Source organism: Monodon monoceros, unplaced genomic scaffold, assembly GCF_005190385.1.
Source record: "Monodon monoceros isolate NGI ecotype Baffin Bay Population unplaced genomic scaffold, NGI_Narwhal_1 Super_Scaffold_11, whole genome shotgun sequence".
In the NCBI taxonomy this organism is placed as follows: domain Eukaryota; kingdom Metazoa; phylum Chordata; class Mammalia; order Artiodactyla; family Monodontidae; genus Monodon; species Monodon monoceros.
The window spans coordinates 128155634-128174276 of record NW_021703767.1 but is presented as its reverse complement, the minus strand read 5'-3'; the positions used below and the strand labels follow the sequence as shown (position 1 = coordinate 128174276).

The 18643-nt window shown below is 51.2% G+C and overlaps 1 protein-coding gene across 1 annotated transcript in view; it reads right to left on the bottom strand.

The window, feature by feature from the left end:
* SLCO2A1 (solute carrier organic anion transporter family member 2A1) overlaps positions 1-18643 on the bottom strand; it is a 76236-nt gene that overhangs the window by 38247 nt on the left and 19346 nt on the right. Inside the window, exon 2 of the mRNA XM_029214854.1 lies at positions 2111-2248. Coding sequence (XP_029070687.1) covers positions 2111-2248 — 138 coding nt within the window. The remainder of the gene's footprint in view (positions 1-2110; positions 2249-18643) is intronic.

The following is an 18643-nucleotide window of genomic DNA, read 5'->3' as shown; positions in this document are numbered from 1 at the left end:
AACCTGACTGTTGAAAAGCTCATCTAAGTTTAGAAAAGAGAACATTTAATGGGTGAATTATTTTCATTTTTTATTGAACTATAACCTGGGGAAATATTTTGCCCCTTATTTTCTTAATCAGTCTCCTGCCACAGACACACGGATACACACACAGTCTCACATGTCCCAGCTAGCTACTCCCTGCCCCTTGAAAAATCCAGTTGTTCCTGGGCCCACATCTTTGTTCCAAGCATGGGAAAAATAAAAATGAAAATTTAACCATCAAAGATCATAGATTCAACTATCATGCGAGCCATAGTGGAAGAGAGGATTAGCCTACACACCAGCTCTGAGATTGATTAGTAGATGTGCCTAGAACACTATGTTGAGAAGGATTCAGAGTCTGGACTCAGCAGAAAAGAAGACTGCAGTTGATTAGTGATGTCTGCCAGGGTCACGGGATAGGACTGTGATGACACAAATGTCAGAGATTTGTTTTTCTTGTGTCCTTCGTGAATGAAGACAACATGTGCCAGAAGCATTATCAAAGTCACAGGCCAACACATAGAAGGGTGCATTCTGTGTGAGTGGTGCCAGGTCCCTGTCCTGTAAGAGAGCACAGCCTATGTGGAGGGGAAGACCCCCGTCACTGGGCATCACCAGGAAGCTCAAGACACAGATGCACAATCAGGTAGACAGAGGCATACGTATGCACGTGTATACACACACACATACATTAAAACACACGGACACAGACACACATCCAGAAAGCAGTGAAGGCATCCACGTGGGCCTGGGGGTTCAGAGGAGGGGGTTTGAGGCCCAGGAGGCCAGCAGGCATGACTGATGGGCCTCAGGGCTGTACGTGTGCAAGTACGTGCACGTCACAGGATGGAGGAACAGTCCATGGGGAGGAGGAGTGCGTGGCGACCGTCAGACGGACCTGGGCTCCCATCCTGGCCGCACTACACACGTGTGCGGCCACTGGGATGGGGGTAGACTTTCTGCTGCCAGCTTCCTGTCTGGAAGACGTGACTGTGAAGAGAGCCCTCCTCCAAGGACGGCAGAGGGATCTGGCACAGGCGTGGCGGAGAGGGCTCCTGAGGGGCACTGCTGTGTGGGCCGTGGAGGGCGCAGGAGTCAAGGGGAAAGGGGCGTTTCCAGCAGGGAGCAGGCTGTGGGATGGGGAGACTGGAAGGTGGGGGTTGGGGGACGTTGGAACACTTCCCACCTTCTTTACAGCCCATTCCAGAAGCTGTCTGGGGAGCCCAGACTCTACTGGGTCGGTTGTTGGCCTGAATTTCGCTATGTCAAGGGAAGATCTAATTGCATCTGGGCTCCTGGGAGGGGGAGGCCAAGACCTCCATCCCAGAACAGTGGGCCTTGTGGAAAGAAAAGACAGGAGCCAGGCCCAGGGCCCATCTCCTCACCTGGAGCCGACGATGCTGCAGCCACGATGCAGGGGCTTGCTGCCTCCCCTGCCCCTTTCTCCCTGGCTTCCAGTGACTCCTAGCTGACCCTGCCCTCTGACCTCTCACCCTGGCCTCTTGGCCCACCCTATCTTCCTCTAACTTTGATGTACCATCAGTGAGGGACAGTGTAAACTCCACGAGGCTGGGAGGTCATACACCTCTGACCTTGCCTGGCAGTCAGGGCCATTGAGCAGCTCTGTCTCCTGTTGCCCTCCTAAGAAGGAGCTACCAGCCTGGGGCTGCTTCCCTAGCTGCATGCCTGGGGCTCGTCTTGCCCTGGACCGGGGATGGGCAGAGACCACATAACCTCGTGGATGGTCACAGAACTCAATTAGAGGCACAGAGCTTGGAGGCAGCAGGCCTGCACAGCTGGCACAAGCTGCTGCCCTTGCTGAGCCCTGGTGCCCTCAGCTGTCAGCAGGGAGGAGCAGAGTACCTGCTCGCAGGGCTGCTGTGAGGAGGTCAGGTGCCTCCAGAGGCTCTCAGCTCAGCGCCTGGTGCAGGGCAGCCTTGGGAAATGTAGCTGGCTGTCTCCATCCCCCATGGGTCCAACCCCGCCCCCCCCACCCCATTCTTCTGCTCCTCCCAAGGCCCCTCCCGGATGCTGTGATCAGGGTGGTGCACAAGTGGGGTCTGATGGTCTAGAGCATCCTGCTTACCTCATTCAAGCTGGAAATGAGACCTGAGGAAGAACTGGAGAGGCCAAAGCGCTTCTCAATGGTGGTGAGGCTGCTCTTGAAGTAGGCGCTATACAGGAGCTGGCAGAGCTGCAGCAGGCCATGGCACAGCACGAACACCTGGGGAGGAGACCTGGATGGTGAGGCCTCTGGACAGTGAGCCCTGACCACCCACCTTGGCCCTCCATTCTGGGGCACAGAGGCCCAGCAGCCTGGCCCCGCTCCCCTGTTAGTTGGGAACACTTTCTCCATCAGGTGGTCCTAGGGTGAAATGTCATCATCCTCGGACCAGTTTCACCCACAGCCTTAGTCAACACATGTGAACCATTCCCATCATTCCTGCCATTCTTGTCACATTACCATCAATGGCAGGAAAACCACAGGGTTGAAGAAGCAGCCCTGAGGGAAAGGACTCATGAGCCATGGCCCAGGGCATTCAGCACCTGGAATTGTTCTCTGACAGCTCTGCCCTCCCTCCCGTGTCCTGTGAGGGCTGAGGGCCACATTCGTGTCACTCCCAGGGGCACAAACAAGCCAGGGGTCACACTGCTCCATTCCTCTTGACCTGCCTTCCGTTCTCCTCCCTCCATCAACACCCATCCTCCCAGGCCCACCTCTCATACCCCAGTGAGGCTCCAGGATGGGCTTTCACACTAGCCCATTTGAATGAAAACACTAGCCAAGCTTGTTACCACCTCTTATGCGGGGTATTTGTGACTGTGCCGGTTCCTCTCCTGAGTGGATGATGAGGGCCTGGAGAAGGCATCCCACCCTGCCCCATATGCCTTGTCCTGTGGGTATGAGTAAATGTGACAAGTAAATGTGGTTGATGGGGAGGGTGGAGAGGGCTTGTGGTATCTGGAGTCGGCTGCAGGCTGAGCTCTCCTGGGTCCTCGACTATTGGGCTGAGAGCAGGCTCAGAGCTCAGAGCCCAGAGCCCCACATCCTGAGCCCCCTGGAATTGCCCCTTCTGGAGATTCACTCTTCCTCCAGGGAAGGGTGGGGTGCCATTATGTTTCGTAGTCTGCCAAAGCTCTTCCCTTAATTGAAGGGCTGGCATCTCAGGAGAGCAACTGGGGCTCCACCTTCATTTCCGTTTCCTTGTAAAGCCAAGCCAGCCCCTCCGCAGGGGCCCCGCTCCAGGCTGTGGGATCAGAGCTGACCTCCCCTCTCCTACCTGTCAAGGCAGAGCCTTTGTGAGGCCAGGGTGCAGTCCTAGTTGCCTGCCCGTGCATCCAAATCCAAGGAGGTCATCAGGCCACAAAAGCAGACACCTGTCCGAACCACCGCCCCCCTGACCCCGGAGCCCGCGGGGCCTCCTCACTCCTCATCAGTGGCAGAAGGAAGCCTGTCCACCTGCAGTCAGGGGCAGCCCGCCACCCCTGCCCCCTTAGGGAGGCTCCACTCTGCTTCATTTCATATACTAGAATTCTTAATATTCTGTGATAAAGGTACCCTGGAAAATGATCTAGTCTCTCTTACAAATGGGGAAACAGAAGTCCAGAGAGGGAGAGGGGGAATCCTAGCGCCCCGGAGTTGGGGAAACCAAGGGCCTGCGAGGGTAGGAACTGGCCATGGCTGCTCCATTGTGTGAGAGGCAGGCCCAGAACCGGTCCCCGGCAGGCATCTCAAGTGCCTGGGACTAAGCCCACAGTGCCTGCCACATGCAGGACAGAGGCAATTTGGTCTTGGATGCCTTGCCAGATCCTCTTCTTCTGACCGTCCCCTAAAGGCTGATGCCCCCCCCAAACTCTGTCTGTAGTCCCCTTCTCTGCACACGGCACCCTTTCTGCACACATTCATTGGAAACCCCATTTGTGGTGCCCACATCTCAGACCCTCCTCCAGAACTTCCCCCAGAGCTTTTACACTCAAGTCCATCTCATTGTGTGCTGGACGTGTCCACGTGGACATTCTCAGACCCCTCAGGCTAATCGCTTCCCAAATAGGGCTCAGGGTCCTCCCCCACAAACCTCTCTAGTTTTTCATTCATTCCCCACCACCTTCACTCAGTTCCCTAAGCCAGAAACCGGGAATCCTCCTGGATGCCTGTTCATCACTCCCTGGCATTTGGTGCCACTGCTGAGCCCTGTGATTTCACCTTGGCATCTCTTGTATTTGACGGGCCCTTCATCTCCAGATTATGCCTTGCCTCAGGCCCTCTCCCCTCTCCCCTAGATTCCTTCAGATTCCTCTCACAGATCTCCTGCCATCCCCTCAGACCTTCCATCCCACCACTCCAGAAAGAGCTTTATCAAACACCAATGTGAGCAGGTTACTCCCAAATTAATACCTCTCACTGGCTCCCCACTTCCTACAAGATATAAACCAATGCTCATGGTTGGTATCCAAGATGCTACAGGTCCTAGACCCTGCCTGCCTCTTTGGCTCCACATCCTGCCGTGGCAGATCAAGTTTCACAAAGATGGCTACACCAATATCTCCTGTCCCACATACACCTCTAACGATGGGACAATGACATTCGTTCATCAAGAAGTGGGCTCTGTACTCCCTCCCTTTCAATATGGGCCAATTTTAGGTATTTGCTTCTAAGGAAGAGAAGGAAGAAGAAGTGATGCTCTGTGACCCCTGGGGCCAAGTCCTGAAAGTGGATAGTGAACCCCCAGCCCTTTCTCTCTTGGGACCCTTAGACCCCAGACATCACGCTATAAGGAGGCCCTGTCTTCCCTACTCACGGGGGGTCCACATGGTGGTGTTCCAGCCAACAATTCCAGTTAAAGTTTCAGCCTGCAGCCAGCATCAGCGGCCAGACATGTTACTGAGAGCCTTCAGAGGATTCCAGCCTCCAATGCCAAGTGGAGCAAGAGTGAGCTTCTATAGATGGCAGATCCGTGAGCAAACTAAATGTTGCCATTGATTTAAGCACTAAGTTTAGGGCTGCTTTGTTATGCAGCACTAGAGCTAGAACACCTTGTCCTTCAAACTGCATCAAGGTCACACCACCCCACAGCACACACTCATTGTCTGCATCTTTGCTCACAATATGCACAAAATCATCTTCCCCGCCTTTGTCTGGATAACCCTTCGGTGGCCCCCTTGCCCAGCACAGGGCTCAGGTATGTGTCAAGTTCAAGGTAGCTTCCGAAAATCCCGGCACCTGATGCTGACTTCTGCGAAGAGGTATCTTGATGCCTTGGCACATGGCTGGCATTTAGGGTGACATCCAGCAGAGGATGAGGGCTGTCATTACAGCCTGGGGGAGAGACAGTGAGGGCTGAACCAATGTCCAGGGCAGTGGGGAGGTGGGCAGGGGCCGATCAGAGGCTCCTGCAGAGGTTGAGTTGACAAGGTTGTCACTGATCCCAGGTGGAAGAAAAGGGGCAGTGTTTCCAGCCTGAGGGCCAGGAACGGGGCAAGGCTGTGTGTGAGACGGGGGCCCACGAGGAGCAGTGTAGATGGAGAGGGTGGTCAGCGAGTTCAGGTTTGGAACACCCGAGGTTCAGAGCATAAAGCTCAGAAAAGACTGTCTCCCTCTAACCAAATTAGTAATGAATTAACAGGAGTGACTAATCTCTCCTCAGTTCCCTAGCAGTCTCATGAGAGGAAGGTGAAGATAGTGGGGGGAAAATCTGTCTCAGATCTTTTCCTGAAAGATAAGCCTTTGCTTTTTCCAGTAAATACAAAAATCCCTTCAGATATGAGGTGGAAGACTCCACCTAGAGCCAGCGGGTGCCTCCTCATCCCACACCCCCCCACACACCAAAGAGCCAACCACACGGCCAGCTTTCAGCCACTGCGGTCCTGTCAGGTCGGGGTGCCCCAGCAGAAGATGCCAGGTCAAGAGAAAGAAGTGGATGGGTGGTTCCAGCAGAGCTTTCTGGCCTGAGCCGCTCAGAATCACAGCCATCTGGTCCCATCTACTGAGCTTATGTGGACAGGACCCAGGCTGCTGAAACTTACCAAGTACCCACTCCATGGCCAGCATGACATGGAGCAGCAAAAACTCGACACCAGGCAGAACACCATGCGTGGACGCAGAACTCCACCCCTCGCGAGAACATGGGGCTTATGAGAATAAGCAGACGGATTGGCGGGAGAAGGAAAGGTGCGCTCGTTGGGTTGCAACCCACCTCCTGCCACCACCATTTAGACAACATAGTGTTGTGGAATTTGATAGTTTGGGTTTGGGAGTCAAACAAGCCGAAGTTCACATCCTGACTGTAAGGAACAGCAAGACCTTCGGCCACGTATTTGACCCTCTGACAGCAGTTTCCGCGCTAGTAAGTGGAAGCTGTGATAATACCTGTTCCCACTGCCTTGTGAGGCTTGCACGAGAGAGTCTGTGTTTAAAGGCCTGGCGCCCTGCCTGGCCCACAGAGAGTGCTCCACATTCTGGGGGGATATGTAATAAGCCCAGGCTTCCTCCACTCCCTCCTCTTGCCCAAATAATTGAACCTTTCTGTGGCTTTCACGTCTCCTGTGGCATGAAAACTCTAGGATAGAATTTCCCACACTGTCTTAGGCAGATCACCACTTGCTTGAGATGCTCCAAGTTGAAAGGATTCCCAGGAGAAAAAAGTTTGGAAAACTTTGCATGCTATAATCCTCCTTTGCAAATATTTACAATTCACATTAGCATATTAAAGGCTCTAAGAAAACCTTGGGTAAAGACCGGCTTAGCTTTGTTTTACCCAACTTTCTCCATAGCTTCTTTAGCCATGTAACCCCCTGCATATATATAAAACAGATTCTAGCATTTTGCAGAATACAGCTTAGGGAAAGATTCCATGTCCCTTTTGAAAGAAGCTTATGGTAGAATCTGGGTCTTGAGATTTCTTCACAAAAGGAAAAGAAAATAAAGATATATTACATGGGCTATATTATCTTTTTAAAAATAGCACACCAGCATTTTCTGTCTCCTCACTCTACTTTTTTCCTTTTTCATAGCACTTATTGCTTCCTAAAATTACATCATGCATTTGACTTCTCACTTATGGACATCTACCCCCACCAGAATGCAGACTTCACAGAGGAAAAATGATGTGTTTTTAAGATGCCACATACCTGTTGTCTGGAACAATGCCTGGTCCTTAAATGGGGCTCATTCACTGTCAAGTGAATGAATATGTCTTTAAATAGTCTAACTGATGAACCCTCTTCCAGAATATACACCCATCAGAGCTGCAGATTTGTTCCAATGATCTTTCCTCAATCATAAATTTCCCCTTCAGCATTGCTTTTAATCAGTCTACAAGCCACAAAGTTTACAAGGTACAAAACATCATTTGTCAGCTCAGCTGCCCCACCTACTCACTTGGCTTGGCTTGAAATCATTTTTGGATATTTCTAAACTCAAATTAAAAAGTTAAAGATTTGCATTTATGTATGAAGAGACTTTCTGGGGTGGTAGAAATATTTTATATTTTGATTGTGGTGGTATTTACACAGGTGTATGCATTTGTCAAAACTCATCAATCATTTAAAATCTGTGCACTTTATTATATGTAAACCATACCTTAATAAAGTTGATTTAAGGATCTTTTAAAAAAGATCTGCAACCAGGAAGGTATTCAAAATAACGTTCTGAGCCTTTGCAGGGAATTCCACAAACAGTTTTTAAAAAATACTATGAGTATGGGCAATTTCATTGGAGTAGGTCTGTTTATTTAAGGGGTTCACTTTGAAACCATCAAAACCCATGTAAATATGTGTGTGTGTGCTAACGTAAACATCTAGGTTTGTGTGTGTGTGTGTGTGTGTGTGTTAAAACTATACATGTCTTTAGGCACATCTTATAGAAGAAAGCTCGAAGGGAAAGTTAATGCAGGGGGAACAACATTCTTGTAGGGTGTGGTGGGCAGGAAGCTCTAAAACTTCTAACTGTTCATGTTCACAGCTCTATTCTTTTTCCAATCTTAACAAACATGAAGAGGAAGTTCGACGAGGAAGGAAGCAGGGAGATTGGAATGGTCATGAAGATCTTTCTTTAACAATGAGGACTCTTTTTACCACCTTTGCCAGAGAGCTAAGAAAGGTTGAAAAGATGCTGAGATGCCAAGTGAAGGTGCAGAGTGGGGCCCCAGGCCCCAGCCAAACTTCAGAGCTCTAAGTAAGTAAATAAGTAAGTAATCAGACCGTAAGGGTAAACCATTAGGACAAGGGGTGAAACCCTCACAGCACAGGACGAATCAGAAAGGATCTAAGTCCAGCCTAGCCGTAGGTTCCTCTGCTCTACATGTTCATGACCCTCTTTTCCAAACTAGACATAAGAACTATGATCTGAGGCAGCCAATGAGAGTTACAGGGACACTGGGAGAAGTTCTGCAGTGTGGACCCCACAGGGTTATTACCTGTTTAACCACTGACTGTTGTCAACCAACTCTGATTTCGTCCACACGCATCCTGATAAAGGCAAAACTCTAGAAAATTCAGCTGATGCCTTAGGTCCACTAGGATGTGATGTCTCTGAGATAGTTTAATACACTTAGGGAGCCCAGGAGTGGGAAGAAAGCCATTCAGGAGCAGGAGATGAGGCTGGACTGGGACATCGGCTGTGACCTCCCAGTTTGGAACAATGCTCTGATCCATAAATGGCAGGTGTCAGCAGTCTAAATGGAACTATTCTTCAGAAGGAAGGAAGGAGGGGAGGGAGGAAGGGAGAGAAGGAAGGAAGGAAGGAAGAAACGGGAGGGAAGGAGAGAGAGATGAAAAAGAGCTCAGGGAAACCTTAATCTCACCCTGCCCAGCAGTGCAGGGAGGGCTCAGAGGAGCGCTGAGGGCTGCTTGCAGCTCTCCTGAGTGAGCGAGGAGACTCCGAAGTGCCGCTTGCTTTAGCCCCTCCAGCTTCTACGGGTCAAAATCTGGCCCCAGGGCCCATGCGGTTCCTCCTCTCTGGGCTGGAGTGGACTGCAGTCCAGAGGCAGGAACAGCTGGAGGCTCACATGTCTCTGGGGCAGCACCAGAGCTGCCCAGCCATGGTGATAACCCAGCTGGGTTTGAGCCACACTGGCTTTCAGAAGCTCTTTTTCACAGTCAGCTGGAATCCCTCCTACAATCATAAATCCACTTACATTTATTTTCACTTTTTCATTTTTTTCTTTTATTTTAAATCAATGTATCATATGCGCATGTTTAAAAAAATTAAGTAATATGGAAGGGCTTAGAACGATAAGGCCAGCCCTGAGCTCAACTGGAGCCCACCGCCAGTACTGCAGTGCAAGGACAATCAATCACCTCTGTTTTTAGTGTTTCTGTTGATTACATCCACGCATCTCAGAATAATATGCTTGCTCTGCAATTTCTTGATTTATCACTTTTGACTGTGTGCCATGATAAAAGAGCATTTAGCTCACTTATTCAGGTCCCACCCCTCTCCCTATTCCCCCCAACTTTTAATAGTTCTATCAGTATTTGTATCCTTATTGAACCACTTCACTGTGTGGCAAGCAAGCTGGGAGCCAGGAGCAGGGCTTCCGCCCTGGGGGCGCACCCGCACCAGCTGACGGCCCCTTGGTTCATGGAGAGAAGGCTACCTGTGCTTTCCCTGGGGTAAAGGGCTGCTCGGTACTAGCCCCTCGGGTTCAGCTTCACGTGTCATCTCTGCCTTCTGCCATGTCTGCCCACTCTGAATGCGCCGTTCCCCATGGCTGTGTCGAGTCCCAGGTCCACAGGCTCCCCCGCTGCCGGTCCCACCCACGCACTTAAGAGCCCGCCCTCCACCACTCTGTTCCATCCATCAACACTTCGGTCTTGCTGAAGCTATTGGACCGTTTCATCCACTCATAATCCCTCTCCCTTTCTTTTTTCTGTTATTGGTCTTTACCATTTTTGAATTCATTGCTCTTATCCTAATGAGAGTGTTGGAGATGAGGGGAGACAAACGCGATGAGCCTACCGTCTTGAATTATGAACCCAATCTACCTCCTGATGAGGACTCCAGTACACAAATTAACAATTCTGTCCCCACTTTTTCAATGGGAAAAAAAAGAAGTACGTACTTGTCAGTGGGCTAAGTGGTCAAACCAAAAAGTGTACCAGGTCCTTCTCCACAACCTTCCCTCCCCCACCCCCAGGACACTCATGCATCCGGATGCCTCATGATTTGACTAGAATCTTCCAAAATGGTTGGCATGTCTCCAACAGAAGGCACATGGCTGGAGAGTGGTGCTTGCTTGGGGTGTCTCCCCATCTCCGCTTAAATATTTCTATGTTTTTAGTGTCTCTATTCTCATAGTCCATGCTCAGTCCTGGATGGAAGTTCACCAAATGGGTAAGGCCTGGAAGGTGAGGCCCAGGGCTCAAGAGGCCCTAATGCAATGGGGACAGAGAAGGAAACTCAGAAACGGTGACTCCGGCTGTTTCCCAAAGATCTCAGAGAGGCAGCATCTGAAAGGGGAAGAGGGTCTGTGGGTTGGCTCCTCTGAGGCCCCTCAGAGTTGGAGGGGAGAGGGGATCGTTCCCCCATCCTGCCAAAAGAAAAAGGAAGCAAAGCAAAGGTGTGTCCTGGAGTAAAGGCCTTCGGCCTACTCACCCCTCCTGTACCTTCAGCAGGGTGTGACTTTGGATCCAAACCATGGCCCAGTGGCCTCAAAAGGGAATGTCTCTTCCAAGTGATTCAGAAAGTCAAGTATGTTCCTGTGTAGCAAGGATGCTGGAAAAAACATAAAGTTCAGAGATTCAAAATAGCTAGCCTAGGGTCCAAGGTGGTGGTAGTCACAGTAGCAGGAATAGAAGGTATCTTTAGTATCATTCGTGTTATTATGAACTAGAAAAAGGCTTTGATAAGACACAGTCCTGGGGACCCTTGGAGGTATAAAAATCAGAACAATCAAAGAAAAACACAGATTTTCCTCACAGCTTCCTTGTTCCCTAAGAGGGCAGTGGCCAGGCTGGAGAGCTGGGACTGGGATCCTGCCTGGGAAGGGAGGCCAGCTGAGCCAGGGCCCCGACAGTACCTCTGCTCAGTGTAATTGTCCTTTCCAGGGCCCCCAAGCCAGCCTCTACTGTCCACACCGTGACCTTCCTGTCCGGCGGGTTCTCCTCTGAGGTCTGTGGGAGCTGCTCCAGGGAGGACTGGAGCCTCAGTGGAGGCCAGGAGGCCACCAGAAATCACAACAGGCCCAGAGGACCATGGTGCTGAAGTGGCCTATCCCACCGTTCATACTCCTGGGGGGCGGGGTGGGGCTGGCCAAGTACCTCTAGGAGCCAGGTGGCCAAGGAATTGGCTTAGACCAGGATCTTACGGCCATTTTTTAGTTTAGTCCACTCAGCTTAGAAAAAAATCTCACCTGAAGGCCTCTAGGTAAGAGAAAATTTAACTGGACAATGGAAGTCCCAGTCCGCATAATTCTATGGTTTTTGTTGTTATTGTGAGCTAGGAAGGGCCTTTGATAAGACCGAGTCCTAAGGGCCCTTGGAAGTACAAAGATGGGCACTATCTGTAAAGAAACACATGGATTTCCATGGCAGCGGCCCTGTTGGAAGCGACACGGCCACAGAAAAGCAAGGCAGACGAGCTTCCTAGCTCCTAATACCAGTAAATCCTCACACGCTTTTGGCTGTGGTGGTTTTGCTCTGCTTTTCCCGGTGGTGCTTGTCTGAAGCTCAGCCCCAGGGATGAAGAAGGCAGATGGCTGCGTTGACCTGGTGGCATTTGTGAGGGAAGATGAAAGAGCAAAGGGCGAGAGACCACCTGAGGTGACCAGGACCTGCAGTGTGGGCTTTAGAAATCATAGATGAAAAAAAAATTCTGGAAGAGATGAAACATAAGCGCATGAGACTAGATGAATTTATCAGATTAGCTAGAAGCATGGTGCTCAAAGTTTCCCAGAAATATAGAAACTTTGAAACAAAATTGTCATTGACATTTATGTATATATGTGTCCAAATTCTTCTTCAGAAATTTCCAAAGTCACTTTTTTTTTTTTTTAAGTCAGAAAAGCTTTCCCTCACAGGAAACAAGTGCCATTTGTCTTCTCTGGAAGTTGGCACAAGATCAGTTTGTTAGGTGAAGTAAGGAGGCATTAGGGAAACTGCTTTGAATCCATTTATGGCAGGAAAAGAACATTCAAACTGTATTAATATAGAAACTTCACCTATTTTATATTCTTCCTATTCTTTGTGTAACAGGATGGGATGTTAATATTTTTCCTCACCTCCCTGAAGGGTTTGCAGATTAAGCTCTTCCCTTCCTGCCCTCAAGGAAGGGGAATTTAGTTTTTCAGAGAGAGAGAAGGCGGGGTGTGGGGACGTGGTATCAGAAGAGCCCAGGACCCTGGGAGCTGATGCCTGGGAAGCCGGCCAGGAAGGAGGGACCCCACTGCCCCAGAAGCCTGGCTCATGGCCACAGGGAAGCACTGAGGGGCTATTTTCCTCACTCATCTTCTTTGTTCTGTCTTCCTGTTTGTTGGTCACCCTGTATCCTCTGCATCTGGCTGCCTATCTGGCACATAACAAATGTTCAATAAATATCTCCTGCATAAAGTGAATCCTCATACCACCCTGAGAGGCAAATATGATTCTGCTGGTTTATGGCTGAGGAAACTGAGGTTCAGGGAAGCTTACAAAGTTCTCATGTCACACAGTTGGTAAATTGTAGCAACCGACTGAAGCCATGTCACGCCCTCGTTCTGCTCCACCCAGCAGCCCAAGCGCATGAGAGTCTGGGCAAAAGAAGGCATCGCTGACATTGTTTTCACCAAGATTGCTGGTTACCTAACTGCCAAATCCAATGGGCTCTCCAACAACGGCTTTACCCAAGTCCTGCAGCATCTGACACTCCTGTTTCCCCTTACCATCTGTGATGTCATTGCCACTCCCGAGCTCTTGCAGTCTCTCTAAGTGTTTCTCCTTAGAAATTCTTGTGGGAGCTCTTTCCTGCCGCCCCACCCGAGCTTCTGTCCTCAGCCCCCTTGCCCATCTCTCTGCACACACTCACCGTGGGGGTCCTACTCGTCCACGCCAGAGGTCATCCTCGGCAGTGTGCTGGAGCCTCCAGTCCACAGCCAGGCTGTGGACCCCCCACCTCAACCCCCTGCTTCCCACGCAGTTCAACTTTACTCCCAATGATCAGTATCTGAAATTCACGCCCCAAACGACTACCAACTATCGTTACCCGGCGCTGCCTCCTCTGGGTTCCAGTCCTCGCCCTGCTGCTTCGACCTCCAAACCAAGGCTCCAGCCCACGCCGCATCTCCACCTCCACTGCCACCTCCTGTCCAGACACCACCTGGCCACTACCACAAGTTCCTACCCTTTCCCCAAGCCCACTCCTTCCTCCTTCCAATCTATTCTTTAACCAGCAGCCAGAGTGATCTTTTAAGAAACTTTATTTAAGTATAACATTCGCCAAAAAAAGGCACAAGTCACAAGGGTACAGCTTGATAAAAATGTCACATGCTGAGGACACGTGAGGGACCAGCACTCAGACAGAGAAACAGAACATTTCCGGCTTCCCAGACGTCCTCCAGTGCCCTCTCGGTCACCCCCCACCCCCCCAGGGGAGCGGCTCTCCTGGCCTCTAGCAGCACAGGTTAGTTTGCTAGTTAGTTTGTTAGTTTTACAGAAATACGATCATATAGTGTGTCAGCGTGACCTTCCGAAGATGGACACCAGAGCCTGTCACGACACTGTGAAAAAACCCTCCAATGGATTCCCACCAGCTCAGATCAAAATCAAGCAGAGCACCCCAGCCTACAGGGCCCTCCCTGTTCCAGCTCCCATCCACCTCCGGCCCCGCTGAGCTTCCCACCACCATGGCCTCTCCTCGGGTACTAAGCTACCTACATTCGGTCTGGGGTAACAGGCAGTTGAAATTTGTAAGCTGTTTGGAAAACTCATGGCCCATGTGAGACGATGTGTTGCCTCAGAGCCTTTGGTGGTGGGGCCCATTCTCTCTATGGAGGGAGGGGCTCTTCATTCCCACCCCCTCCCTTGCTTAGCTTCTACTCACCTATCTATATGATGGCAAAGAATGTCCCTCCTGTTACACATTCTCCATTGTTACTTCATGGCCCTGAGCCCACACTACAGTTACAACCACCTTAAGTGTTTGGTGCCCTGTGGCAATCCTGGCACCCAGAGCATAGCTGTTGCCAGCCAGTGGGGCAGAGGAAGAAAATGACCACAGAAGCACTGCTGCTACTTTATGAGGAAGAGGCAGTCCACTCAGCAAATATCTGACGATGAACAAATCAACAGGAAAGAATGAATTTCAGGGAATGACACCACCCGTTACATAGGCACCTGTAAGCCGTAAGTAAGTGGATGTAAAATTATCAATGTGGATCATGAATTCCTTGAAGAAATAGGTTTTCTTTTTTTCCCCCTTCTACTATGCCCATTTATCTCCCAAGGAGGTAAATCAATTTCTTAGCAAACCCTTGTAAATTCTTTCACTGTCATCAGGGTGACACCCAGAGCCAGCTGTACATCAGAGCTCCCAAACATCTCCATTTGGAGAAATGAACCCCTGGACTTATCTTCACCTCTTGGCCCTGCCCGGTTTTTTAGGAGAAAAGAGACTGGAGACATACTGAGCAGTGAGGGAGGGCGTGTCTGGGTGTCCCCCCAAGGCTGCCCGGCGGGGAGTCTGAGGTTCCATCGGGAACAGTGGGTGTCCCGCTGGGACAAGAAAGGAGCCCTCGCCCAGCGAAGCGCTGCCCGGCAGCCTGTGCCCACCCCCTCAGAGGCTGCCGAGCTCCTGATAAACCACAGCACGCCCAGCCCCTTCAAAGCCACTGTGGAGGTCTGAGAACCCAGCTTTGAGAACCTGTAACAGAGTCAAAGACAGCAGACGCCTGAGACGAGGGTGGGCCCGTCGCCCACCAAGAGAGGCCAAGGCACAGGCGTGCGTGGACACCACGACGCTGGGTCGGCTCATCGTCCCACTGGCCCTCTCGCTGGCTGCTCTGGTGTCAGAGCGCCTCCTGAGGCTGTGGCATTCCGGAGCCGCACGGACGCAGAAGGTGTGTCCCGCCGCCGCCGCCACCACCGCCTGCGCTCACAGAGGCGGGGACTCCCCTGCAATAGGCTGTCACTGGCAGCGACGCTCTCCTGCACGGAAGCATTCCCACCCCCCAGCCTGATCACCCCGGCATTCCTCTGCCTGCCGGGGACCCAACATCCATAACCACGGCTGTTCTCACAGGTGCCTGCTTCCTTCCAAGACCGCCCCCATCACTCCAAAAGCCACGGCAGCTCCCTGAAAACTCCGTCCCAAGAGGAGAGGCCCCCGGCAGCCAGGATAAGATGTTCCCAGCAGATGGTCCCTACACAGGACAATCGCCACACTTTGTGGGCATTCCCTCCCTCTGCTTTTCTGGCGGCAGGTGGAAGGGTGGCAGGAGGAAAAGGCTTTGTCCAACATTCAAACCTCTCTATCCCATCAGATGCCTCAAGAGGATGACGTGTTCTCCCTAAGTGCTGAGCACAAATCCAGATCCCACCACCTGCCCTCCTGGAGATCCCTGGAGGGGCGTGGAACCTGGTGGTCCCGGCTCCCCACTGACCGCTGACAGTCAAAATACCAAGGATGTTGACCCAAATGGCTGCACCTCCTGCAGGTGACTCTGGCAAGGAAACCAGGATATCTGTCACCACCATGCCCTGTGGGCCTCCACTTCACCTCCCCACAAGCCCCTCTCCCCTCCAACCCCCCAGGTGGTCCCCCAGCATCCTCGTTACGATCCTCACGACTGACCTCACCTCTCTCTCCACCCTACTCCCTCTGCCTCTGCTAAGGACATTCCCTATCACCTGTGCTGTCCCGAGCCTCTTTGTTGGGTATTACGGGCTGAATTGGGTCCTCCAAAAGATATGTCAAAGGACTAACCCCTGGTACCTGTGAATATGACATTATTTGGAAATAGGGCCGTTGCAGATATAATCAAGTTACGGTGAGGTAATACTGGATTAGGCTGGGCCTTAATCCAAAGATGGGTGTCCTTATAAGAAGAGCAAATTTGGGTACAGAGACACAGGACACTGGAGGCACAGAATGGAGTGATGTGGCTAAAAGCCAAGGATTTCTGGCAGTCACTAGAGGCACACCTGCAATTCCCTTGGTCCTCTTCCCTCAGTTCAGTGAATGAATCCTGTCCCTCTGGCCCAGATGTCCCCAGCTGACCCTACTAGAAACCTGGTTCACCTCTCCCGGGCCCACCACCCTTCCTCCTCCAGCTTCGGAGAGAGTCTGCGCTCACCTGCTCTCCAACTGACTGAGGAAGCAGGTTGCCTTATTTTTCAATTGTTCAAGTCCCTCCAAATTCACCTGGTTATTTTCTAAAGTCCGCTATTACTCATCATTATTCTCTGTGGACAAACACCAAGACAGCCGAGGCCTCCTGCGCTGGTCACCCATTTCCTGCCTCACTCTCTCCCACCCTTGATTTGATTGCCTCTGGGCTCCACTCCCCTGCCCTGGGTGCCCCCCTCTCAGTCCCAGGCTCTTCTGCCTTCTATCCACACCTGGCGGGACCTGACTGCTCACGTTGCATAAGGATTTTCCCCCAACACAGACCTCTCCTCTGTGGGAGCCAAGTAGTTACAGGAAGCCCGTGTGGAGTGGAGGAGCCTTCCTTCTCTCCACAAGCTGAGACTGTTTCCTTCCTTCCCTTCAAAGCTGTCCTGTAGGGTGGTGCTCTGCCTTCTCGGCTGATAGCACATTCTCCCAGGTAGCAGAGGCAGTCTGCAGGCATTTCTCCACAGGCCAGAGAATGTCTACCCACCATTTTTTTTAGGCCTTGTGAAAGACAGAACTCCAGATTGATTGGCTTTTCCACACTTGCTCTAAACCTGAGCCTGCAACATGTGTACCTGAAAGAGGCCTCCTCGCCTTGCAGGGCTGTGCAGCCCCGTCACACTGAACTTGAACTCAGCCCTCCTCATCCAGGTTACAACTCCTTGTGCATGCTGCCCTATGCCTAGAACATTCTCCTGCCCCTTCCCTTGCCTCCTTGCTGGCCTGACTCCCCTGTCAAGCACTGTTTGAACATCGCTTCCTTAGGAAGCCTTCCTGGTCCCTTATTTAGGCTACTCCGCTGCTGACACATACCCCCACAGGGACCTGTGGACCCCTCTCTCCGACGCCATCAAACTCGTGATTCCAGAGCAGTGATTCGGGCATCCGCTCCTGAAGACCCTTATTTACTTCAAAACACGCACAAGTCAAGACATCCTTCACTGGAGGCTGTGTCTCCCTATGAAGACTGAAATGGAACCTCCCTCTGGCAAAGGTGCAAGCACAGTTTACAGTTCCTATGGTCTGCCAGCTTTGACAGATCTTATTGGGGGCTGTGTGTGTGTGTGTGTGTGTGTGTGTGTGTGTGTGTGTGTGGCAGGGGGTACATTATTGCTAATTTTGCCCAGAAGGAACATTTGAAGTAATGTGATAAACAAATATTTATTGAATATCATTATGGGCCAAGCATATTCCAGGGGAGACCAAGCAGGGCTAGACTCCTCTGGGGCAGTGTGTTAATAAGATGAGGTATGTGTACACAGTAGCGGCAACTACTCTCAAGGCAATATGGCAGATGCCAGAGGGGCTCAGGACACATGAGGGTGAGGGAGAGGCCCCTGGAGAAAGGGAGGCTGGCTGGACTTAGGTCTTTGAGGATGAGGAGAACATCAGAAAGTGGAATGGAAAAAAGGGGCCATCCCAGGCCCAGGAGGCAAAATGAAGAGTAGAAAAACACAAGTGTGATTAGGGGTCAGGAAATCACCTGGTTCGTCTGAGGAAGTTCTGGCTAAGTGAGAGGAGAAAACCAAGTCAAGTAAGAGGATTGGTACCTGAGAGGAGCCACAGACTTTTCTCTCTCTCTGGCTATCACTGACGACTTCTGAGCAGGGATAATGCATGTCAAACATTTTTAGAAAGGTTAAGCTGTAACAGAGTAGAGGCAGGGAGGCCAATGAAAGATCTTGGGGCAAGGTCGAAGAAGCCTCTCGTCAGGGGGTGGCATTCAGCAGGGACACCAGCAGGGGAGAAGGTCATGACCTGATGACTAAAGAGAAGTGGGGGATGGTGAGTGGGCATCTGAAGACCAAGGGAAGGGAAGCAAGGAGCTCAAAAGACAATGCAGAGCAGGTGAATGGTGGAGGCAGTGGTGGGCTGTGGGGCAGGGGAAGACCCAAGTGGACATCCAGGGAGCCATCCCTGGTTTCAGGCTAGCCGGCAGGTACCTCTAGGGAAATATGCCCTCACTTCTGACAGCTCTTTAACCCCACACCCCAAGAAGAAAGGAGGAGATCCCCTCAGGACCAAATGGAATCCAAGGACTAATCACTACATTAAAATGGTGACTCAGTAGCTACTATTTGGGGTCTTGAAATAAATCCCCCTAGGGCTTTATGTTGGCACTCTTTGAGCAAGACCACAGCTGTGGGAAGATGTCTTGTCCTATTATCTCTGTTACCTTTTGTTCCTTCTCCCAGAGGTCAGAGCCTCATGCCTTGTTAGACTTCACACAGCTGCAAGCCACTGTCTGTAAGATGGACAGGTTGCCTGCAAGGAGCCCCAAGGATATCTCCTAACAGAACTTCACTTGCTAAATTT